Source organism: Perca fluviatilis, chromosome 4 (assembly GCF_010015445.1).
Source record: "Perca fluviatilis chromosome 4, GENO_Pfluv_1.0, whole genome shotgun sequence".
In the NCBI taxonomy this organism is placed as follows: domain Eukaryota; kingdom Metazoa; phylum Chordata; class Actinopteri; order Perciformes; family Percidae; genus Perca; species Perca fluviatilis.
Genome location: NC_053115.1, coordinates 11,376,467 through 11,402,474, shown reverse-complemented (window position 1 = coordinate 11,402,474; position 26,008 = coordinate 11,376,467). Strand labels below are relative to the sequence as shown.

The 26,008-nt window shown below is 41.5% G+C and overlaps 2 protein-coding genes across 2 annotated transcripts; both read right to left on the bottom strand.

Moving 5' to 3' along the window:
- Positions 1-8,076: 8,076 nt before the first annotated feature.
- On the bottom strand, positions 8,077-17,291 carry LOC120557336 (rac GTPase-activating protein 1-like). Its single transcript, XM_039797570.1, has 17 exons — positions 17,121-17,291; positions 16,543-16,645; positions 15,893-16,095; positions 15,484-15,638; positions 15,048-15,117; positions 14,857-14,910; positions 14,581-14,658; positions 14,242-14,350; positions 12,990-13,138; positions 12,705-12,869; positions 12,528-12,623; positions 12,149-12,347; positions 11,864-11,969; positions 11,637-11,766; positions 11,344-11,452; positions 11,102-11,210; positions 8,077-9,606 (listed from the first exon to the last, which is right to left on the bottom strand). Exons 2-17 carry the CDS (start codon positions 16,625-16,627, stop codon positions 9,531-9,533), a joined length of 1,893 nt encoding a protein of 630 aa, XP_039653504.1. The 5' UTR covers positions 16,628-16,645; positions 17,121-17,291; the 3' UTR covers positions 8,077-9,530.
- Positions 17,292-20,294: 3,003 nt separating this feature from the next.
- LOC120557335 (major intrinsically disordered Notch2-binding receptor 1-like) lies at positions 20,295-25,940 on the bottom strand. Its single transcript, XM_039797569.1, has 4 exons — positions 25,778-25,940; positions 22,532-24,539; positions 21,460-21,678; positions 20,295-21,123 (listed from the first exon to the last, which is right to left on the bottom strand). The coding sequence occupies exons 2-4, from the start codon at positions 24,527-24,529 to the stop codon at positions 20,929-20,931; spliced, it is 2,412 nt and encodes an 803-aa protein (XP_039653503.1). The 5' UTR covers positions 24,530-24,539; positions 25,778-25,940; the 3' UTR covers positions 20,295-20,928.
- Between the last annotated feature and the right edge of the window lie 68 nt (positions 25,941-26,008).

Sequence of the window (26,008 nt, the reverse complement as noted above, 5' to 3'; positions counted from 1 at the left end):
TTTATTAAGGTCTTGAACCAGGTTTGTCAAATCTTGTGATAAATTGATTGGCAATAATCAACTGAACTCTGATGTGTTCAATCTTTTCAATCTTTTGTATTTTTTTCCAATAAACATTCACCTGTTGCAAATTGGTACTGTATGTTTTTAAATGAGCTAATTTGTTCTTATTTGATCACAGGACCTCGCTGACACCATATGTATCACAACAAGCTGATATGACACTAACACTGGAAACACAATTTATAGATACAATTTAACTAAATGGAATTATTGAATTTGTTGAATGTTAGAACACAGTACAGCACATTCAGAGCCAATACACAATTGTTTTACATGCACACTCACTTTGCCCTGCATTTTCAGCAAAATCAGGAATTCACAAGACAATTGACACTAGCGACAGCTGGCTGTCAAACATTTGTTGACAGGTATCAACTAACATACAAGGTGTGATAAAAGGTGAATGCATATGTATGCAAAGTCAATTGCTGTCAACCTTACAGTTAAGATGAAACCAGGAACTTGTGGATTACACATGTGATATAGCCTGGTCCTACCAGACTCTGGGACATTTCATTTGTACAGAGAGTCTGGCCACTCTCCATTGACAAGTGTTAACTTCCTTGAAGGCGGGTACTCTGTTGAAGTTTAAAACTATTGGATCTGCCCAGAGCCACTCTGGATCTGCCATAACCAATCGCTAACGTTTGGTCGTGACGTTGACTTAGCATCACTAGCGTTCGTCTTAGCCAACTCCTTCACCACTAACGGAGCGGAAAATCAAACTTTTCCCAAACCCCGTGGGGAGGAGGGCCACAACATCATGACCACCAACAAAACTCAGCAAAGATTGTTCTTGCTCGGGCTTTAACTTCTGGATATTCGGCAGCGTAGCCACAACGGACCGAATGGCTTCGCTCGCATCTTTCTCCGCCACCATTACAGAACTACAACTCAAACTAGCGCACGACCTCAACGTCATCGTTCTCAGCCACTCCCTCTGTTCGCTGATTGGACCGGTAAAGATTTGGCCGGAAAAAACACACGGATATACCACAAACCCAGACGATGTACTGAAGGAAAATGAAAATTGAGCGGAAGTACGTAGGAGGGGGGAGCCAGGCTACATGTGATAAGGCTCCAACATACACTGGTCCCTGTTCACCTTACATTTATGTATGAACTCTGATCCACCCAATATAATATTTTCCCTAGAGATGAAATCCAGGGGAAGAAGATGTTAATACCTGTCACCTGAGCAGGCAGACACAGTAGAAGCCAAATTTTATCAGTTCAAATTAAAGCTTTAGTGGTGCAAATGATACAAATACTGACAAAATTGTACTACAACCTGTACATGATAGAGTTGTGGTGATAGGTGAAATTAATGGGTGTGTTCAGCTAGAGAAGAGCTGCTTCATGACACTGAGGTGGATTACAGGGTGCAACAGTGCATTCTAGTGGCCAAAAGAAAAAGAAATATTTTTAACTGACAGCACAGTGACAGAGGCCTTTTCATTTCTGATGCTACAGGTTTAGGTAAAACTTGTTTAAGGGTGCTTATTGCCGATTTGCTGTGGGGAACCACTATTGGAGGAGGTCCAGATGATTAATTCAATTCAATTTTATTCATAGTGTCAAATCATAACAGATGTTATCTCAGGACACTTTACAGATAGAGCAGGTCTAGACCACACTCTATAATTTACAGAAACCCAACAAATCCCCCAAGAGCGAGCATTTAAATAAATAAATACAGAATTGTGACTCATAATAATTATAGCAATAGGTATAATGGAATGACACAATGGCAATTATAGTAACACATATATTATACATAACCATTATTAATACTAGTAGTAGCAGTGGGCGACAAGCAGGACCAAGGCAGTAGCTCCAGGTGCCACCACAATCCAAAGAAATCTGCGAGGTGAGAAAGCACAAGGACTCCGGAGAAGAAGCTAAGTTAGTAACATGCATTAATGGGACATGAATGCACACAGATGGAGAGAGAGAGGAGGAGAAAAGAGGAGCTCAGTTGTCATAGAAAGTCTCCCAGCAGTCTAAACCTATATACCAGCACAACTTAAGAGCTAGTCCAAGGCAAACCTGAGTCAGCCCTAACTACAGTATAAGCTTTATCAAAAGAGTTTTAAGCTTACTCTGCATTCTGGGAGCAGTGTTCTAGTGGGGCAGTAGCGTACTATGAGCTCTTTAAGATATGATGGCGCCTGACCATTAAGAGCTTTGTAGGTCAGTAGGTTATTACAACCGGATGACTTAATAATCCTTGACCAATGCTGCTAACGTTCAACTTCAGCTAAACTGACAAAACTAATTGATAATGCAAGTGGTGTAGTGGTAATGGTGTAGTGGTAAGCTACACATGAAGCTCATGAAAAGAGACTACAAAAGAGATGAGATTTGGAGCTGTGTGGTTTAGAAGATATGAGTATATCATATATGGTATATATACAGTATTTATAGCTGAGTCCATCCATGCAGAAAAAAACAATCCCAAACTCTACCTGCACACATGGTCGATGCACACATTCACTAGAAAACACTCAGCCATTCATGCCCATAGACCCTCTCACACTATTCCATATCATGCACCCTTGCACACAGATTCCCATTCAATTACATGAATTCAGATGCACTCATGCAGGAGGGACCACACACAAACACCCAGCTGCATGCATACAGGTATTTTAGCTGTGTGTTTGTGTGTGCATCCACATGTGAGAGCTCGGTTATTAAAAACAAAACATACATCATGGAAACAATGGCAGGCTGGTGTGTGGATGCACCCACTAATGAAGCTGCAGCGTAAATTCTTTCAGGAAGACTTCTAAACTTCATCCACCTCTCTCTCTCTCTCTCTTCCTAAAACTGATCAGCTGTTTCGAGGCATTCACTTTTCAGTTAAACCAACCAGAATTGGCCACGAATTTCACGAGCCAATCACAGCACGGCATCCCTGCTTTACTTCTGTTATTCTTTCTGCTGCTGTCAGTTGTCATTTCAGGCAAAGCGTGCAACACCCCTCCTCCCCTTCCACCTCCAGTCATCGTCACCCACAGCACCCTGGGTCCTCTGGCAGACCGCTCCCGTCCGTCCGGTCTTCGGGCTCCTTCACCACCACCACCACCACCAGTGTCTAGACTCCATCGGGGGGATATGCCTTGGCTTCTCTGCCCCTTTAAAATTATTTTTATAACGATGGAGTCTAATCTCCAAAGCCTCTGTACATTTCATATTATGCATTATGTACAAATAAACCTTTGCATATTTGCAACAATGTCTCTCCTGATTGAAATGTTTACAATGCTGCCAAACAGGCCATGCTGTCACTCTGCTGGCAGGAAACCTATCACTGAAGATCTTTATTCTTTAAAGAATTATTTCTAGCAAAGCTAGCAGCATGGCTCGGATAGGTATGGCAATGTCTGACTGTTGGTCGGTCGGTCCATCACTTTGATCCAGACCGAAATATACCAACAACTATCAAATGGATTTACACAACTTTTTTTTTTTTACAGAAGAAGATTCATGGTCCCAAGAGGGTTAATTCTACTGACTGGGTGATCCCCTGACTTTTCCTCTAGTGCCATTAGCAGGTAGACATTTTCGATTTGAGAATTATTGGATGGATTGCCACGAAATTTAATACACACATTCACGTTCCCTTCAGGATGAGTTGAAATAACTTTGGCGATCCCTTCATTTTTTTTAAACGCCAGGTCAACATTTCACACTATAGGCATATTATAATACTTGTGAGATTCCTAACATCCTCAGCTGTACTATCTGTTTAGTGCTAATTAGCAAATGTTAACATGACATGGTTAAACATGGTGAACATTAGTGTGTAAGAGTTGTCATTCTGAGCATATTAGTATAATGTTAGTATTTTGCTCAAAGCATCGCTATGCATAAGCACAGCATCACAGAGCGGTTGTAGAATTTGTAAAGTCTTGTTAATATGCTGATACTGTTGCTCTGATACCAACTTAAAGGACTTAAACCTGTTTATTTTACACTACATTTTGAACTTTACTTGTCCTCACATATAGTCAAAATTGCCTTTGTATTGTCACAGTTTAATACTAGTTTAATCTTGACGGACCAGCAACATCATTTTTGCATCACATCACCTACGGTGTGGTCAGTGTGCACTGCTGTTTCTAAATACAGATGCTACAGAAATTGTGTGCAGTGTTTTCTACGATGAACTTGGATGACCAACGAATCATCTTATCTGAGGAAATGAGCCAGATGTGGCATGTTGTTTCTCATTAGTGACATGCAGCTCACTCTTTTCCTTGTTAAAACAAATACTCTGCCTTGACTTTTTGTATGACAGCTGGAGATGAGTACTCAGTTAAGTGGAAGAAAATAAATCAAAGCACTTGCCATCTTTTTGTGATGATTTGTCTAATTCTTGTCTGGAATGTCCAAGGGAGGGGGCAGGAGATGAAGAGGGTGTTATGGAATGAGGAGAGATGGTGGGTGTGTGTGTGTGTGTGTGTGTGTGTGTGTGTGTGTGTGTGTGTGTGTGTGTGTGTGTGTGTGTGTGTGTTGGGGGATGAGAAGAGAGAGAGACAGACAGAGAGAAAGTGTGTTTGGACCAGCTGCACAGCAAATCTGTTTATTCTGCACAATTTGGCATCAAACACAACAGACTGCTGAGTGCCTTCTCCTGCTTGTGGTGCCCCATTAAAATGGAATTTATTGCTGCCTTAAGAGCAAGCCCGAATTACACATTTTTCCCTCTACGTTCCATCCTCACCCTCTTTCTCACTCATTTGCACCTTTCCTTTTTCTCCTGCTGTGGTGATGGTAGTGGTGTGGGTTTTCTTTTTTTCACATCTAGCAGCAGCTGTCAGACAAGTCGTCAGATCGGCTCATTACAGACCCAAACGGGCAAGTATGGTTGGCATACTCAGCTACCTGTCAGGCCTCTCTGCCATCTCCACTGTCACCTGAGTGAGTGGCACTCAGACATCAAATTGAAAAGAGCCTGCACCGTCCATGAATGTGGTGGCATCTCATGAAGTCACTATACACTACAGTGTACACCACACACCCTACACTGAACCATTTTAGGTTTCATTGTCTTCCATTCCCCCTCAGAGACAAGTCATAAAGGTGTGTCATCACAAGTATGAAAAGTATGTGGCTATTTTTTGAAAGGGCAGTTTAATGTTACATATTTGTATCGGTTGTATCCAGATAACAGTGACTGAAATAACCACATCCCTGTTTAAGCTTAGGGACACTTAATAACACCATGAGCCTGACAACCTGTTAACCATTTAGTTTACACAAATTTGTAACTAGACTATGAACTTATGCTGTAAAGAGAGCGTGGACTCGGGGCCCACATCTCGCTCCATAAATCTCAGCCAATGATAAATTCATATTTAATGACCATGGCCGTCGTCTGGGAAGGAGGAGCATTCTTTCATTATTGCCTCTTTCCCCTGCTGCTTGGTCGAGATAATTGATTTCTCTGTGGTAACAAGGTATCGACCATGCAGGGTAGCCGGCTAAGACGGCGGTTCGATTCAGAGGAGGGGTGGAGATAGGAGATGAAAAACAGAAGGAACGAGGGAAGAAGAGATAGAGTGAGAGAGCAAGAGCATTGAAAGCCAACAAGCCATACAATTATTTGCAGTTAAAAAACTCACTGGCTTTAGGTGGGTGTAGATTGGACAATGCCTCTTGTCTCGTCTTTCAGTGCTTTTATAGACCTAGTGCAGAACAGTGTGGTATTTCAGTGTTGTATGTTTAATTCACCAAATGGAAAACATATTGATCACACAATCTGTCACCCAATTCACTGAAAACAGTGTCAGAAACAAATCTGGAGGACCACTTTTCAAGCACATGCTTAGCCTGCTAAGGAAGCAGTATATTGGTCCTGGTCCACATGTTTATACATATGCAGCATTCTCTAAACCTGATTAACTGCTACTTCTCCCCCGCCCATTATGATGTAATTTCAAAAGCAGATCTGCATGATGCCTATCCTGATCCAGCAGTAAATCTTCCAAGAAGGAACATAGAAATGACCCCCAGCAAGCAACATGTGTAAAACAATGTTTTATGTAACAAATGTACATAGACAAGTAGTCAAATACAAGACATGCAAGAACTATTTGTCTTGTGGTTGACATGGCTTTTTGCTTTAACATATTGATTAGATACATGATCACATCGGTGGATTTTGACTGGCAGTTATTGAGTTGACATCTCTGAGGTGCTGGCATTATTGACCCTGACCTCAAACAGGCAACGCTGCAGAAACCCACTTCATGCTACACAGCAAGAGCTTGACACGCATACACTGAATGTCAATAACTAAAATAAACCTTATGTATTGAATAATGTGTTGATTGTATTTGGCTTCCAGAGATAGTAATAGTTGTGTTGGTTCCTTTTGGCATCACTGCCTGGAGGTCACTCTAGAAATTGAAGAATTAAATAGTGCTGTTGCTGTTGTTGTGCGTTTACCAGCTTACATTCTAATTTATTTAAGAGCTCTTAATTGGACTAGTTACTCATTTGGTCCTCGTTGGTCCCACAGCAGAGTGGAGCTCTATCACTGCACACTGGGGCATGCTGGAATATGGAGCTACAGAGACTCACTGTACACAGCCAGCTGTTTGATGTCTGCAACTGCCGAGCGCACGCTGCACCATACAGCATAAATAAACACACAATCCCCCAATGAGAGGACACATCGACACACAGGAGACCTTATTTCAGGCTAATGAACTATTAATGTTGATTTGAAATTCAAACATTTTCCGAGGGCCTTCTCTGCAGTCATGCATGGCTCTTTGTGTGTGTGTGTGTGTGTGTGTGTGTGTGTGTGTGTGAGACAAAGAAATGATAGAAGAGAGAACAAACTCATTTGGATGAACTCTGCACAGCATATTTTCATATGACCAAACAGCTGGGCTCAGATCTCAAAGGGCCTCATGTGTTGTTGAAGCTCTGTATTGAATGAGGCCATACAAAATGTATGTCAATGAGTTCAGCCTGGCTTAGCACTCTCCACAGTAACAGTTAATGGAATAACTATAAGATGTATAAATGATCCCTGCTTTAATTCATAATAATGTTGGACCTCATCGCCTGCCCACTCAGCCCAACAGATTATGGAAATAGCTGTAATGACTATTGGAACAATGAACCAAATCACATTATCATTCAGTGCCACATCGGCTTTGGAATAACGGACGCTGTGCTTTTGCTCTTTCACTGTAGGTCTTGAATAACAATGGCCAACATTCAATTTCCAACAGGAAAATGAAGATCAAGTGTAAACGTGAAGGTTTTAGGCTGTGTGAATTAGGCCTTAATAACATACTCCGTTAATAAGGTTAACACTAAACCACGTCCAGGTGTTAAGGAGTTTTCTTTTTTAGGTTGAATTGCTGGTAACACAATCCACACATCATGTATGCCTCCCATGCTCTAGGGCAGTGGTTCCCAACCTTTTTTCCTTGGCGCCCTACTTATGTCTAAGAAAAGCTGAGCCCCCGTAACCGAAGTTGAGGTAACTCTCGAGATAGAGCCTTACTTTCTTTTTTGATACAAAGGAGTTATCAGTACTTTTACGTTTCTCCGCCATGTTTCATTCATAAAATAGTGATGCCGTGGCGACAGGAAAAACGAGGATGATAGCAGCTACCAGCTACCAGCTGACCTGATGACAGAAAGGGTCCCAGGTTAAGAGGTCCTGGAGGTTTGGCCTACTAAGTAGCCTGCCTACAATTTTAAGCAAGAACAAAAATATATAGTTTTTATACAGACTTTTGTATACATTATATATTCTAGCACATTATCATAATTTGTTTAACATGTGCAAATATTTTTTTTTTTTTTACCTCAACCTTAAACCAGATAAAGACTTGCGCACCCACTGTGATCTTTGCCGCCTCCCTAAGGGGTGCCCGGACCCCAGGTTGGGAACCACTGCTCTAGGGCCTCATTTCAGCAGGGTTTCTCACCCCACATGTCTAGCTCATGCATGAACAATACCCACCAGGACAAAAGAACCAGTCTTTTGATGTTTTATTTTAAACTCAATGATGGACTTTTGTGTAAATCCTTTTTGAGCTAAGACAAAGAAATTAAGTTTTACATTCAGTCCACAAAATCTTTGGTGAAAGTAACATCAGTTAGACAATATTTCATTAGAGAACTAGAACCACATAATGGAATACATGTAGAAGAATATATAAAACATAATGTAGTATTACTGGAGTTTTACAACCTCAAAATGATACACATTTCTTAATTGGCAGGCAAAACATGGTTCTAATGACTAATCCATTTTTTGTCAACAAACATTTCTCCTCAATAATTAATACTTAGTAAATAATGTCATCATCACTCTCAAATCTGGAGTGTCTAAAGGGTGACAGTGAGAGCAGCAGAGAGGAAATTTCCTCAGTGGAAGCGTTCCTTCTTGTGCATTACTGGTGATGCAACTGTACAAGAAAGCCACTGTTAATACCAATATTTAAAATAGTGTGTGCATGCAAATCTATATTCGTTCATAACTTAAATTAGTTCCAGGTTTTATTTTGTGATGACCCCACAGAAATATTAACTTAAAGTGTCCTTGGTCACATGAATAACAGTTTTCCCAATGACCTGTTAATTGTTTTCAGTGTCAGCATTACTGACTGGTTGTGTGCATAACATACAGTAGATCCTCTTCATTGGCGAAGGCTTGCATATCAAAAGTGGTGCAACAGCAACCTCTAGTGGCGTGTATTCCCAGGTAGAATACACATTGACTCAGATTGTTACATAGTGCAATATGCAACATAATTCCCATTCAGTATCAGTGTTTAAATTGCAGTATTGTTAAGATATATAAATTGTCATAATTGGTATACATCATAGCACACAATCAACATAAATATATATATATATAAAAAAAAGTCAAATCATGAAAACAAAACAATGTCTTCAGGACAATGACAAGGCAACCAATGCCAAAAGACAAAGAGACACTGGCCAATAATACAATTTATTCCCTCTTTGTCCAATGCAGCTGTGCATTTCACGTGTGCTTGAGCACCCCCGTCGCTGTGGTTACAACCACAGGTTCAAAGACGGACCTACACCAGTGAATGCATAGATTTTTAACATCAAACCAACGTGTTTAACACAAATCAGAAGATAATGATCCTTGAATTGGTATAGAATGGTTGCTTGGTCAAAGCCTTCAAACCTCTTACAATCACATAGATGGCACCACAGTTTTGGTCAATAATAAATCATTAGTAATCAAAGATATAAAAACAAACTGAGACACTCATGCAGGAATCTTTTCAGAGGAAAACTCTTGTAAGAAAGTCTTGAATAAAATACTTGAATACAAAAAACTCAGTGATAAAACATGTTAAAATTGCACAGTAGTTTTCCCACATGATTATGTGAATATATATTCAGTTATTGCAGTAAGTACAATATGGCTATTTTTTATTTCTCCTTTGCCATTACTTCAGCTGTGGAGAGGCGAAGAAGGTGCCCTGGCGGTTAGAGGCAGCTGATGCTTTGCTTTTGCTCCCAAATCTAAGGGGGGGGGAGGGGGGTGCGGGGAGACAGTAGGGTAAAAACAAGAATCCAATCTTAATATGTGGACAACTAAGTTAGCTTAATTTCATTAATCATTTCACATGAGCTTGGATTTTTTTTTGTTCAAATCTTAAAATGTACAGTATCTGGATCTGCCGTTTGTGACACAATGCCTACACTCAAATCTGCAAATGTTCAAACCTTATCAAAACTGGATCTTGACCAATAGGCCTACTTTTTTGGGTTTACTTGCTCTTCCACTAAAGGGGTGATAGAATGCAAAACCGATTTTACCCTGTCATAGTTGAATAACGGCAGTTTGTTGGGTAAACAGGATATACACAGAACCTCGAAATCCCATTGACACATCTTTCCTCTGCAAATCTCACAATTTGAAACTGCCTCTGAAAACAGGCGAATCTCAAAAAATAATTCGCTCTAGTCTCTACTTTTGTCATGTCCCAACATTTACATAGGCTACACCACTGAGCTGAGATCAGTTAGACTTCTGAATAGGTCGCGCAGATCTCATAAATTGTATACATTGTTCTGCTATTTGTTAGCTAAGCTTTGTAAGACATACATGCTGTGACGAAATTCAAAGTGTAAATATACTATAGTTATGCCGAAAGTGTAGCGGCGATCTTTTCCCATAGGATTAAATTGGAAACATAGCCTAGCTAGCAGCTCCTCCTAACGAGACCCCTCAAATTCACAAAAATGCCTTGACTTGAAATTGGACAAAAGTGTTAGCTTTGTAAGACCTTAGGGTAGCTGTGATATACATGCCATGACGAAATTCAAACTGTAAATATACTATAGTTATGCCGAAAGTGTACCCGGGCAGCACCGGTCGCTGTCACGGAGTTCATGAACAAAATTAGCAATAAGTTATAAATTTTCCTAAAATGGCACATATTTGACCTTTACATTGTTGATTTCTCGCATAAAAAAAGTCTCAGAAGTGTCTGAAATATGAGACCTGCTCTCTCGTCTCCACTGTATGTGTATGTGGTTCGCTCAACCAATCAGCGCGCAGCTCATCTAAATATTCATGAGCATACCATATTTGGAAGAAAAGCTCCAAATAGGGCCGAAACACAGGGATGCATTTAGGACCCATAGAATAGCACCCGGGCCATTTTCAGCCCAACCAATGTTACATACCCTATTAGGAGACCTTAAGGAACAGTGTGAAAAACCCTATATAATCAATCATTCTATCACCCCTTTAACAAGTTGCCAGTCATATGAGTGCTGATCATAGTGTTTACTGTCCACACAGCAGACAGTTATCCAAGGTAACTTTATCAAAGGTTAACAAATTAATTCCCAACTGGCTTTTTCTGGAGAAAAAAAAAAAGACAGCTACGTAGATGATAATTAACAAGATCATTTGTTATGGCTAGTTGTAGCTTGGATTAGGGTTTAGTGCTTTTTTTTCCTCTGGTTTGTTTTAACAGACTGTGAGAGAGTGTGTGAGTGAGCTTACATGGTGGTGCTGGAGAGGGTCTGTCTCATGCGCTGGGACAGCGAGCTGGAGGAGGGTGTTTTGGACATCATCTGGTGCTCTGGAGTGGTCAGTGGTCCCAATATGCTCACTACAATTAATTACAGATCAACAAATCCTCAGTTTTACACAACTGATTGTGTTATGTGTCAACCAAAGATGCATAGAATAAATGCTTTTTAAAAAAAAAAAAATGGAGTAATCTTGGTATTTTGATGATTTACCTTGGTGGTCTGGAGTATCAGTGTGGCAAGCATTGTCCATGCCTGTATTGTCTGGATAAGCAAACTGGTCCCAGTACTTTCCCGGAATGCTGAGCAGGCGCTCTACAACCTACAAAGACATCAATTAAATCCAGTATTTGTAGTCAAAACCATTCTTAAGAACAGAAACACTGATCTTGAAGTAAACAAAGCACATGCACCCATATACTTCAACTATGTGCTACTTTATAAACACTGGGCTAGGGCACTTAACGTAATGTATAGTCAGAGCAGTTTATTCTCATTCACTTTACCCTTGGTTGCCTGTTAGTGTCATGCAGGATAGTCATAGGGTCTGGGTCGGGAACAGCATGACCCACAAGAGTAGGGCCAAACACTCTGGCCAGGTTGTTTTCTTTTTTTCCACAAAAAAAAAAATAACTCCTGTCTAAATGGATGGAAGGTAATGGGAGCAGATGGGAGGATGAAAAGGATAAAACAAAAAGGCTTCTTAGCACTGCTGAAATGTAATGAAAATTACTTCTGCAGATGGATCATCAGGCAGGCCAGAGTGTCTCGGTTTGGTTGAGGCAGCTCGCCGATGGTCTGATACAGCATGGCAAGACTGTTGCCGTCATCCTGGATTTCTACAAAAACATTAACACCAGTCTTTTCATATTCATGTACGTGCATGTTACCCATTTCCCATGGAGACCCTTGATACACTCAATAAAAATAATAATGTTACGTAAACATTCAGACAGATAGAGACCACTGCGGTTACAGCAAACTTCTGTAAGTGATTCTACAAGCCTCGGAAACTCACCGGCTGCTTCTATGAAGGCTTTGTTGAGGTGGAAGGTGAGCAGCGGCTCTGGCAGGTTTCTGAGGAAGTCTTTGAGGACACCTGTAATGACGTTAATGTCGTCCACTTTGTGAAGTGGAGGCAGAGTCTTTCCTCTAATCAGCTTCTCCTTCAGCTCTTTCACCATGCGCTCTTGGCCAGAGACTCTGTACAGGCCAACCTGAGGCAAGGAAAATATAAAAGAAACCAGCTCTCATTGTCTGGCTGCCTGTGATACGGTACTACTGAATGAGATAACCAATTAGAGAGAAATTATCTATTGTAATCGCTCAAGAGAAAAGGATCAGAGCATAACATGAGGGTGACAAATTAAGAAGGACTTTAATAAAGTCTGTCTCACCTCATGTAGACCTCTTTGTTCAATCTCCCTAATGCAGTAGATAACCAAAGCCGGGATCTTTGGGGAGGTGACTGGAGCAAAGTCAGCCAGGGTGCTCTGCATACAAACACACAATTAATCTAAACATGAAAGTAATAGAAAATAACGAAAAATGGTGTAAACATGCTATTCATGTACCTCTGTGTTCTTGATGGGAGTGCCAACAGCTGTGGGATTACAGGGCAGGGGACAGCAGTCACGACACTCTGGGTGGGTCACAATCTTGCAATCCTGGCAGCGGAGGTACATCTTGCCAAACTTTGTTCTTCTTCCACATGGTACGCAAAACTCAGACTTGATCACCTTAGTGATAAGAGGGACCACAGTGCCCAAGGTAAGTAGATACTTCAAGTAGTAGTACCTAAACAAGGTGAACCAGCTTGTAATGTTGATGCAGACAGAACAAAAAGTATATGGTCTTACGGTTTTGGGGATGAACTGATGCTTCTTTTCTCCTCTATTAGCTCTGGGGGTTCGGAGCTGGGCAGGGAAATCAGAGACTGGTGTGCTGGGAGTCTCACTGGCAGTCTCGGATTGGTCAGTAGTGGTTGCATCACCCCATGCTGGAGCAACTGTAGGTGCAATCACATGTTGGTAAAAATTTTCAAAAACAGAAATTAAAAAATGCATTAATTTCAAACATACACTGGTTTTTATAGTCAAATTAGTTTTGTTTTATTTTGTTATAAGGTCCTGTAAAGAGTAAACCTGTTTGAGTCGTGACTCACTCGGATCTTTCACCCGTGTTTTTAAATTAACCCATAAGTCGTGAGTCTTAAGAGAGATTAACTCGGATCAGTTGAGTCCTACTACAATTCAATCTAAAATGATAACAGCGCCACACACAAACCTCTTGCAACATTAGCTACTACTAGTCCTAGCCATCTTAGCTGCCAAAAGCTTTATAACTTACAATTTCATAGGCAACCACAACTCCACAAGTCAACTCAAGCGACTGAGTGAGTAGAGACAGTCTGAGATTAGGAACTTCCCGCAGACTCATGAGTCATGAGCTCTTGAGTCCTTGAGTCAGTCGCGCGAATCAGCCGGCTACGTTGTAATGAGTGCATCTGTAGAGCGAGTGAAGTCTCTACTCGAGTCAGGGTGAAAAGCAAATAAACAACAAAAGCCATTCTTTCACTTCTGAAATAACATACAATGTTCTGCACGTAGCCTAGGCCTACTGTAGGTTTGGTGTATAAAAGTAGTATATTAACATGCGATTAGGTTGAGCAGACAGTCCAAAACATCGCAAGCTCGGTAGACTATGGGACTCATGAGCTCTTGAGTCCTCTAGTCAGTCGAATCAGCCGGCTACGTTGTCATGAGTGGATCTTTAGCAGACGAGCAAGTAGTTTCTCCTCGAGTCAGGATGAAAAGCAAATCCACAACAAAAGTCATACTTTCCCTTCTGAAATAATAAAGCCGGTAACATGGCAAGACTCAAAAATACCAGATATGAAATAGTGAGTCTGCGCCAAGTGAATCCACAGAACTTCCTACTACGTTGGTTAGAGACAATAGGCTAAGACTGAGTTTAGCAATACTGACTCCAGTGACTCGCACAACCCAGATCAGTTTAGTGAGTGACTCAGAATAACCCGAATCCATAAAAGGAATCGAGTTTGCCAGGCCTAGTAAAGAGAACCATACAGAAGCTCTACAAAATCCTCACCGCTCTTTCTGCTGCGTGTCCAGTAAGGCACAGTTTCAATGGTGGAGACAGCCTCGACAGCACCACCATTCACAGTGACGGTGGTTTTGGCCACTATAGACTCATTCACCTGAATCATATAAAAAAAAAAAACTACATTGTAAATACATTTAAGGCTCTGTCCAACCAAACTGAATAACATTTGAGTCACAATTATTGATTGACAATATTGAGGTTTACTTTCTCTTGATAGCCATTTTATTTGTCTGCTAATTTAATAAAGAGACATAATCACACCAAGCTGTGTTAGTGTTATACACAAATGTTAGTGGTGCATTCAGCTGCAGAGCATTGCATTACCCTATCTGATGTGCGACCAGTGGAGCGTGGTTTCTTCATTGCCTGTGGAGGAACCTCAAGGAGTTTTCTGGAGGAGCGCTGTGGATTGAAATGTACAGGAACGTTAAAAAATAAAAAACGTTTTATGGATTGGCTGCTGAAAACTGTACACCAAATAGCAAGACAAAGTTGGGCTGATGTATAGAAACACAAGAAAAAATGTTTTATCAAGATTACTTCATCAATAATGCATGCAAGGAGGCATATATTCCAAATGTGAGTAAAGACATGACTCACTCGTTTCTGGCGTTTCCGCAGTCTTACAGTCTTCATCACAGAGGAATCCCAGTCCTACAGGAAAAGGGGAGAGATAGAGCATAGTACTTAATTAACTAAACTTAATAAACACAGTTGTCCCACAATCTGATCATCAAATCAGCAGTTCTCCTAAAATATACAGAAAAACTTAAGAAAACGGGTCAATATACCAGAGAGTCGTCCGTTTGGTCATAGCTGATGTCTGACAGCATAGAAGCTGATTCATCAATGGTGGTTAACCTGTAAAATAGATTAAAGTCAGCATATAATCCTACTGTCTTAAGTACTTCCTGTGCCCAAGGCTAGTTGAAAATGACAATATTCTGGTGAATCATACCAGCTTTAATATAGGAACTCATATTTTACATATGTAATTCTATTCCCTACAATGTACAGTATGTATGCTGCAACTCTATACAGTTTATAGCAGACAGTGTATTCACTAACTACATAAAGTGCAGCGGTAAAGTAACCTTAATACAAGTCGTGAAAGCTCAAGAAAGGATCAGGCATAAAGTCCTTGTTTTCTTATCAATAGTGTCTTGTAAAAAAAATAATTAATGGTGCACTTCTAGCCGTTTCAGAACCAGACAATGAGGATCTAACCTTCGACTGGAGTCGAGGTTGCTCTTAGCAGCCTGTGCTGCCTGTGAGTGGGCACTGAGGAAGGCCAGGGCGGAGCGCTGCTCCTCACTCAGGTGAACACTGTTACCATTGTTCTCGGATATCAGCAACTCCCGTATCAGCTGTAGCTGTCGTTCCTGTTATACCCAAAAACCAGCAGGTTGACAGGGACAGGTCAATATATAAAAAACATAGACAAAGGCAGAACAATGTATTATTATAATGAACAATCACCAGATAGATCTAGTGACGTACACAGGAAGCTTTACCAAGTGCAGTGACCAATAGCATTATTTGAAGATGAACATCTAGATTTTTCATTTTTCTAATTTCCCATTTATCCCATCAGCAACCACCCAAATACAAGACTTATAAGTAGTGTTGCACCAACCAGCTTCTCATAGACAGCCTCAGCCTTCTGCCGTCGGCGGATCTCCACATCCACCTGGTTGCGGGCATGCTTCAGTCTGACCTCCAGGGCTCCCCTTTCAGTCTCTGCTTTAGCCAGCACCTCTTTACAGGAAACCAGCTCCTCACCTGCCCGCAGCCACTTCTTACGGCACTCCTCAAAGTTCACTGCCATCTTGAGGAACTCTGAATACCACAACAGAACAGGAGATTGCTGTATTGCTGCTGTGCACAATATACTATTCTTCTGTGGTGGCTTTGTGTATTAGACCTCCAAAATTCCATTGGTTTGCAGTGGCTTATTGCCCTTGCTGAATTACCTCAAGATAGAGGACAAAAAGACTGAGTGCTCTGCTGTAAAGTGAACAAATGAGTAATGGTGCTTTCCTGTTAGTTAAAATTGAAATGAATTGCATCATCCAGACTATTTTCATGTATATCCGAATTGCGGTTTCAACCCCCATTTGTGTCATGGGCTGCACCATCAGTTTTCACAGCATGTCTGTAGTCCGGGCCCTGTCAGCCTTTGTTAGCTAAAGCAAAAGGCTCTATACTCATTACTGCTTCTGCATTCATCGTATGTTGCTTCTAAAGAGGTGGCAAATACTAAGACAAAGTGTGGAAATAACTTACGTGGTTCAATACCCTCATTCAGACCGTCCACCTGGGCTCTCAGATTCTGGAACTGGTTGTACAGGTTCATAACAGACGACTCCATCGTGTCTTACTGCAGCTACTTTCAGTAGGTAGAAATGGGTGGGCAGGAGAATGGTTAAAGCTAGCTAGTATGTTTACATTATTATATTTTGTTGACGTTTCACTTTGTTAACGTTGAATTAGCCCGTTAGGTCTAACGCTACATTTAATGTCAGTGTTACGTTAACATCAAACATGTGAAATGTAACGTTAACAAATATCGTTAACGTTACATAGCTACGTTAGCCACAACATTAACGTTAATGCTAAAGAAAAACAACGTCACTCATTATGTCAGCTAACGTTACTTATGTTCAAGCGTTCGCCATGACTTTATATCTCCACTGTATTTAAAACAACTCTCAAGCTTGTTAGATAAATTAATGTTGCGCCATGTTTAACGTTAACGTTACAGCACTGTGTTAACGTTACATAACATTAGCTAGCACGTTTGTGTTGACTTAACGCTAGCTAACTATCTTTACGTTGGTCAAAAGAAAGAACAAAACACTTACATGTGCAATAGATTTCCTGTAGTAGGAGTAGGGCTGGCATGTAATGTAACAAGTTCCGATGTTAAAAGCAGATGTTAGATGGTTTATTCCCACACCACCAACAGCAGAGCCACACCTGTCTGATAAAGTTTGCACATTCTTCTTCAAAGTTCAAAATCAGCGCCGGTTTTCTTCCTCGTTGGCTGATTTGGCGGAAGTCGCAGCGCTCTATCGCCCCCCCACACACACAGTTGTAAATGCAGGGTGGCGATTAGCATAGATGTATATCTATGGCGATTAGTGCCATTTGAGGAGGACATGGTGGACATACAAAAAACAAGATATTGCCTTATAATGACCAGTATGGTTCTTTATCTACTAGAAAGACAACCTCTGGCTCAAAATCTATGTCAATTTGGGCTGGGCCCGTAGTTTTTGAAAGGAGATCTGTGCTTGAAATCACTTTCTTTCATATATCTGATCTAACTCATTAAGTGTAACCAATAACCTAATTAAGTAAATAAAAAGGGTAGTTTTGACTGAGGAGAGTCAGTCCAGTATCTGTGCCTCCTGTTCTCCTTACTGTGTAACAAACTATCAAATTCAGCATGGTGACATTTTGTGTAAAATCCTACATTGTGTCCTGTTGCTATGGGCCTGGCACATGGGATGCACATAACGGCATCATTAATCAGCCACGGATGGCATATCTGGGGGCAGCAGCAGCTCTGTGCAACATGTAATGAGGGTAACACGCACGCATGCACACACACACACACACACACACACCGTTTACATGTATGTGTTCATAACACATCAGACATTTTTTAACAACTCAACAATAGACTATAACAGATTTGTTTGTTTTGTTTTTCTAAAGCATTGGCAGCCTGATTTAGTATCACACTTGTACTCAAAACAGAGTGTGTGTGTGTGTGTGTGTGTGTGAGTGTGTGTGTATGTTCTGAATACTGCAGGTCCATTAGAGGTGATTTGAGATAATAGGATCTGTCAGTCAATATGCGCTCTGTCTTAGTCAATTATTTATCTCTGTACGTACATTTCCTCCAGTCACAGATAATTTAACTGCCAGAATTCTCTTGCTACATCAATCACTGTCTGCCCTTTCTTAAACTGAGTTGACTAGTATTGCTATCTGCATTAATCTGTAATCTGGCATCAACCAAGTGCATCACCAAGAGGAAAAAAAGAGAAATAATTGATTTAGCAAAACAGACCATTTTCTTTCATTCACCATGATTTTATAACATAGTGCAGATATATTATTTGTCAGATGAGACAACATATTGTAAAAGGCACGTTACCACATTGCCGAGTTTATTCAGACAATATTTTACAAGCAGTTTTTAAGACAGAGTGTTTACCTGAATAATGAGTTCACAGATTTTTAGTTGTCTGTCTAAAATGTGCATGGATAATACAACAACAAGGTCCACATTTCATACAGTAAATGCATCTCAGAAGTGAAAACAGTATCAGGAGGCTCTAATGCACCAAAGTTTCAGAGGAAGCACCACAGATTGTGCTGACTGGTTAGGCTTCCTCAGTGGCACCATTGGAAGGGTAATGGATCCACAAACTGCCTCATGGGGAACACTTGGCAGATAAACATCTACTTAGGAGGATGCATTGAAGCAGAACACACCCGCTATACATCCTGTTCATATTTGTGCATACTATCCAGACCCTTAAACTTCACTTGCTTTCAGATAAAGGAAACAAGCTTTTTGATACACAGTAGTTTCTGTCCACTTTGTGTAAAAATTGAGAAAAGTGCTTATCTATTGTTGAACAGAAACCAAATCATCCATATAAATGTAGAGGGAGTGGACAGAAAAACACGAACACCTAGAAAATGTGATGCAATCCAATACATTAGCTCTGCAATAAATACAAGTATTGAGAACGTTTCATTTTTTGAACATCTCTATTTGGTTACTGATGGGGTTGTATTGTAAAGTATGCCTCTTTTGACCACACTATCATGCACATTGTACACTGCATTACAGTCTCACCTTAGAGTCCTATTAACACCAGTGTCAACATAAAGTGAACACTACAAGCTTGACCAAGGTACTTTTAATTGCGGACATATCAATGAATTTCATTATATTTTAAAAGTGTGCATGTTTTTGTGTCAACCCCCTTAGATTTTACAGTCTGGCACAAAAAGTCGATTGAAATGTAACGTCTCCCGAGTTGACAGGATGTTTTTACAAACTGGAATGTCACACCACTGGCAAGACTACTTTCATTGTCTGTAAAAGCAGGCCAGATGAATCTGTTGGTGAGTGAGTCTGCAGGTGTGTGGAAATGCTCTAGCCAAGTGAGTAGAGTAATTAGATAATGTGCATAGGTGCACTCCAAACATCCCATCAATTAAATTACAAGTGGAATCTTCCACTCAGAGCGGGTTTACTGGAAAAGGCTCCCTCTTTCCTTCACTGCTTCAACAACAAATCTTCCAGGTTTTGAAACCTGACACTTGGTAAACATCCAACCCAAACACATTCACAAGTGGACTAAACAGCTTATTTTTTTAGTTTGAAAAATGGGAGGGAACTCTTTAAAAAATATTATAATTTTTATTATTTTTAAGCTTGTTTGAGCAGTAGCCTATATCTTGTTGCTTAAAGAAAGGACAAGAGCATTCAAACTAAAAGAAAGTAAAAATGGTCCTGTCAACAGAATATGTTACTGTAGATGTAAAACTGTAGATGTAAAACTCTTAAAGCTATTATATTACATAAAAGTGAAATAAGCCCTGTGATGTTCTCAGGAAAACAGCAAGATAGAGTCAAGCGTGATTTATGGTCCTGCGGAGGCTCCACGCAGAGCTTTCGCCGTAGCCTACGTAAGTGGCCTGAAGTTTATACTTGTGCGTTGGTGTGTGCGTCGATCTCTTTAAGAAAATAGCAGGGCCTGCATGTGTGTGTGTGTGTGTGTGTGTGTGGGGAGTGTGTGGTAGAGCGAGTGAGAGAGTGACGGCGATTAGCTTCAGAGCGAGTAGTGACTCTACAGTCATAGTGAGAGAAACAAAGTGTCTCCTCCTCTGTGCTTTCTGACCACTGGGTGAATCTGTAGCAGGAAAAGTTAACTCTCTCCTTGATTTCATGTTTGTTATGGAGAAGGAGAATCAGGAAATGAGTAGGGGGAAATGCAACACTACCAAGCCACGGCCGAGGCTGCGACGTGTAGTTACATTTTTCAAGAGGTGCACATAAGGCTACGGCATAGGGTCCGACGTACCTACGTACGTAGCCACGGCGTAGATTTAACGCAGAAGCATAAATCATGCTTTAGGCAGTGTTCAAGGCTGAAGCTGTTTCACAATGCATTTGTAATAGTGTTGTTTCTCAGAAAAGAGCAGGCAAAATGAGAAAAAAACACTTTTGCATTGGCTCAGTATTACTAGTTTCAACATATCCTCTCAAATATATTTTAAAAATTATTTAAAACATTCATCCTTAGATACTTCCTTTCACAGCCACATAAATGACGTTAAATGGAAGAGAAAAGTTGGCGTGGGAGATTACTTACAATTTGTTGTAACTGCATGAGGGAGTGACTCGGTGTGATTAGTAAGCTACAGTTTGAATCCTGCTGTTTTATAATGTTGCTGCATGCAGAGAAGTGTAAGGAGTTGCTGAATGTTTACTGATCACCAAGCCAGTGTCACATGTCTCGTATCTACTTATCTCCATGTGAATGCCGTGCATTCTCCTGTGTACAGCACGTACATTTTTTATACGTAAATAAATAATTAAAATTAAAACAGGCAACAATGTGGACTCTTTTGTAAGATTCTTCATGACCCGATGGTGCAAATAGGAATAACGATGATAAGAATGATAGTTACTGCCGTGGCAATGAGTGCAAGCAGCTTGCAGACCTTGGCCCTGCGGAGATCAGCCTCTTTACGCCTTAGTAGAGCGTCATAGCCTGGAGTGTAGATGTCATCCATCCAGAACTCCATGTTGTTGGGGTTCAGAGACTCCTGGGTCTGAGGAACACAACGTCTTTTAAAGATTTGTCTGAGCAGATATAAACTCATATAGATTAAATACAAGTCCTAATGTAATCTGAGATGTTAAAGGAATTCAAACATTGTATACTCTTTCCTACTATGCATCATTCATTTGTGATGTGCTATTTTATGACACTGAATTGTGTATAACTACCCCCACTTTTCTTGAGCCTGCATGATGTATTTATAAAGATATATATTGCACTAAAACAATCCAGAAAACATATCATATTTAATCATTCATATGCCAGGAAATAGAATGTTATTCAATGTTTTAACTAATGTAGCCCTTTTAAAGTCAACAAATCTTACCTGTAAGTCCAAAGGGGAAATACGTGCCTCTCTGTCGTCTACGGTCCATATGGGCCTCCCTCTCCCCTCAGACAATCTGGGGTCCAGGATATTCCCAGAAGTTAGTCCACCTTTCAGACTGCTGTCTTTGTGACGGAACAGGGATGAGTTAAACACTTGGTCCACCAGGTTGGAGGACTTTTTGGAGATTAGGTTAGTGGTGCTGCCTGATTGATCTGCCTAGAAGGAAAATGGGCCAAACACAGATTTTATATACAACACCTATTTTAAACCTTTAAACATTTGTGAAATGTTTCTTTGCAGCACTGACCAAACAGTGCTATATATATATATTATGATTTCTTTTTATACATATTTAATAAGCATTGTTAGAAGGAGCCTAAGATCTGAGATTTTAATTGCCAGCGACTGCTTCTCAGTAATTGTTGTGCATATGAATTAGACTGGGTAAACCCAGCCCGAGCTGCCGGCGATTTGATTTCGCCCTGCAGCTCAGGCTGGAAACCTGTACGTTTATCTATCCTGCTTCCGTTACAATTTTGCAGGGACCAATCACAGCTTATCCACCTGGCGCACTATTGGCAAGTTTAACACAATGACAATAGAGAAGCGACCAAGCAGCCACCGAAGCGCAGCAACCCGTTGATGCCGCTGTCGCTGCTACGTCACCCGGATCGTTGGTCTGATTGGTTGAAGGACTATCCAATTGCGTACAGAGTCATTTGAACTATACCCGTTGATCACGCCTCTTGTGCAGTAGAATATACAGAGCAGACTCCCCAGACAATGTTCAATCTTAAAAGATTGAGCTTTGTCTGGTGATAGCAACATGTCAACAGACCACACAATCACATGTGTCTACCCAGCATACAACAGAGCCAACTACTCAGGCCTAACAAATGTTGTGGTCGCACAGCATGGATGTACAGTACAGATGGTGTGAGTATTGTACTACCTTTTGAATCTCTTAAAAAACTGCTGCTTATATGCTGACTAATCTCTCATCTAACAGTTATTACTTCATGTATCATGGAAAATATAGAATAAAATGTACACAGTAAAATTACTCTACCTTTCCATGTGAAGCTTTGCCCTCCTTACTTTTCGAGAATGACACTGTCCAGTCTCTTGCCGAGTTAGAGACATTCAGCTGTTTGGAATCAGAGACACTTTTTTCTTCAGGCTGGGTTTTGGAGGCACGACGAGATGATGCATCCTTCTTCCCTTCTTTCCTCCCCTTTGAATCAGCCTGACTCTTGCTGCTTTCTGCTTGCTCCCCGGGAGTGTTCCACCGGTTCCAGTCCAGACTACTAGTGCTGATCCCTGGAAACAGATGCTCAGACACAGACAGAGGCTGAGGTTCAGATGACTCAGAAGGAGTTATTGGGTGGCTCATAAAGGAGGACACACCACTGAGAGGCTCCAGCCATCGCCCACCGGTGCCTTGTCCATCACCACCAATAGGTTGCTGGATCTTTTCATCCAGCCGCTGCAGTGCAGACAGTACCTGGGAAATCTCAGCCTTTACATCATTCAGTGACTCCAGTTGTCTTTCTATCTGGCTCATACGGAGCAGCAGTTTACAGACACCGGCCTTGAGCCCATCATCGCTACTTTCCAGAGAGTGGAAAAGCCTTTGGAGTTGACCTAGGCGGCCACGTCTGGCCTCGGGGGTGTCCTGGTTAATGGCCCCTGATCCATCAGTAGGGTGCAAGACTCCCGTGGAACCGCACATGCTTATGTCATCTAAGAAACGAAAGATGGCACTGATGTCATCCTCACCAAACTCAGGGTCGTCTAATGAGGTCATAAAGGAGAGGCGATCAGCGTGGACCAGGCTACGGAGGCGCCGGGTGTCCGGTTGGTCTGTCTGGGTTCCTTGAGCCTTGACCCCATCACCTCCACTTGACAATCCACTATTCCCACTCTCAGCTCCTGAGGACCCCCCCAAATTGCTTATTGCAGGGGTTGATCGTCTTGGAAGTTGCCCCCCTTGTGATCCCATCCCCATTCCAATGCTGCCCAGGCCTATCCGGTCCTCCAGACTGTGACTCTTGTTGCTCCAGATGGGCCTCTGGGTCCTGGGAGGTTGAAGGTGTTGGGGGGACCACTCTGGGATTGACTGGGGTCCGAAGTAAGTTGAGTCCTGTAGGTCATCAAGGATCTCATGTTTAGCCCGCTGCTCTGGCGATTGGTTGACTGTTGCTGGTGATGAGTAAGGATTTGGGATTGTTTCAAAGCTGTGATTGTCGAAGCCTTTCTTCCCCTGTTTGGGACTGGGAGACTCACTGTTAACAGTCACCTGGGGTATTAGAGGCGGCTGGTTATGGAAGTCCTTCCTAAAGATGTTTCTCTTCTGGTCGACAGACGATCCCTGTTCATCTTCAAACACCTCCATCGGCGCAGAATCTCCACTAGACTCACTGTCTGTCTCCAAAGGCAGGTAGATATTCTGCATTTCCTCGTTGGGGATTTGACCACTGGGGTACAATAGTGTGGTGTGAGGCAAGTCGAAAGACACAGCCCTCGTCCTGATTGGAGGAGAGGACACAAGTGAGATGGGATCGGGGGGAAGACTTGCTCGCTTGCGGGCAGAGTAATTAGATCTTGGAAACAGCAAGTGCTGATCGATAGGCCTGCCACCGGAGTCAGAGTGGGCACGTGCTCTTTCTCGACCAGAAATTTTCAGCTTGTGTATTCCAGACAGACTGGGGCCTGGGGACTGGTCGACAGGGAGGACCATCTGGGCTCTCATTGGATGGCTGCCATCAGGAGCCCCAGCCGTCATCTGAATGAGATTGAAGATAGTTACGATGTCAGCAGCGACACCTATGGGTGATAGCCCCTGGCCTCTGGTGGAAACTCGGTCTCTGAAGAGAGTAGCTGGGAAACAGGGGTCATGGCTGGCAGCAGCAAACAGCAAACTCCTGAGCTCAATGAGGTGCTCCAGGTCAAAGCGGGTGCTGACCATGCGACAAAGATCCTGGAAGGTCAGCCACTGGCGCATATTGGCCAGTTCCTCCAGGATCTCCAGAAGGACCCCAGGGTATTCCTGCTGCAGGTTAGCCATGGCTGCTCACCTGAGAGGGAAAACCAGGCAGTTACCAAGGCTAAGCAAGTTTATTTGTATAGCAACTTTCAAACCAAGGTAATTCAAAGTGATTTACATAACACATAAAAAGCTATTAAGGCAATATAAAAAGACACAAACATTATTGCAGGGGGAATTAAGTCTCATATCCAATTTGTTAAGTGCATGGTAATCTTTTTTTTTTTTAAGATTATTTTTTGGACTTTTCCCCCTTTAATTTTTGACAGGACAGCCAGTTGAGAAAGGGGAGAGAGAGGGGGAAGACATGGAGGAAATCGTCACAAGTCGGATTCGAACGCTGGACTTCTGCATTTAGGCATAAACCTCTCAGTATATGTGTGCCTGCTCTACCCACTGAGCCAACCGGCCACAAGTGCATGGTAATCTTAAACAACATCTCTCTTTCTTTAATGCAAGAAAACAGATGTTTATTCAACATTTAACGAACATATAATAATAATAACAATATCATGTAGGCTATGTTGTATAGTATTGTATATTACATGTTTATATGAACAATAAAGCCATAGCAACATATTGTGATGTATTATTATATAAAATGCTATTTGTTTTATTATCTAAATATTATTATAGAATATTACATGTTAATAATAGCAATACAACGATGGTAGTAATAACAGCGGACGTTTTGTATTAAAATGAATTGGGAAGCAGTTCTACTTTTAAATTACTTAAAGTACAAGTTTCACTTAGTTCAAATATTAACAGTGTTTCAGATCTGATACTGTATCATAGGCAGCATATAATCATATAATTTGTCGAAAATATGACAATCAATGTAGATTTTTTTCCAGCTCGAATGGAAAAAAAAAAGCCCTTTAGAAAGCGACCTTAATTTTGGGCCCTAAAATAACCGATCATCTGACCTGGTGACGCCGTCACACTGCGCACATCTTTCTCACTGGACATTTTTAATCTTCTCATTTCTAATATCAGCCTCAGGGCATAGTCGCCACTTTACTGAACAAATGCGGGACGTGTCGATGAATATACGAATATGCATTCAGTAACTTAATTGCCGTCCGGGCACCTTTGAAAACCATCTGAACATGCAGAAAGGGCAGGACAATCTTCACCGCGAGTCCCCGTTTGTGTTCCAGCTGGGACAATACCAATACCAAAGGCAGTGTTGTAAATGCTATTTGGGTTCTCAGCAGCTTTGGTGCAGCTTAAGCGGAGGTGAGCCTAGGAGTTATTTCCACTTACCTGAATCTACTGAAAGAGAATTACAGTCACGTCTGCGTCCATGAAAAATGACAAATACAATCCAGTTTTACGCCGTTAGCGAGGCCGTATTCCATATAGATTCTGCGCGGCTCATACTGTCACACTCCTTTCATGGGCTTCTCCGTTTGTAACAGCGACTAGCCCACAGCTCAGGCAGGAGAGGAGAAAATTAGAAATCAGGTCATCTTCCCACAAGTCCTTGCAGTCCCC

Excerpts from the sequence above, each read along its gene's own strand:
- LOC120557335 (XM_039797569.1), bottom strand. The coding sequence starts at position 24,529 with ATGGCTAACCTGCAGCAGGAATACCCTGGGGTCCTTCTGGAGATCCTG. Across the intron at positions 21,679-22,531 it reads GCAAAGCTTCACATGGAAAG|GCAGATCAATCAGGCAGCAC; the intron begins GTAGAGTAATTT and ends TTTTCCTTCTAG. Across the intron at positions 21,124-21,459 it reads TTTCCCCTTTGGACTTACAG|ACCCAGGAGTCTCTGAACCC; the intron begins GTAAGATTTGTT and ends TGTGTTCCTCAG.
- LOC120557336 (XM_039797570.1), bottom strand. The coding sequence starts at position 16,627 with ATGGAGTCGTCTGTTATGAACCTGTACAACCAGTTCCAGAATCTGAGA. Across the intron at positions 14,351-14,580 it reads CTGGTCGCACATCAGATAGG|GTGAATGAGTCTATAGTGGC; the intron begins GTAATGCAATGC and ends TATATGATTCAG. Across the intron at positions 11,767-11,863 it reads CTGATGATCCATCTGCAGAA|GAGTTATTTTTTTTTTTGTG; the intron begins GTAATTTTCATT and ends CCATTTAGACAG.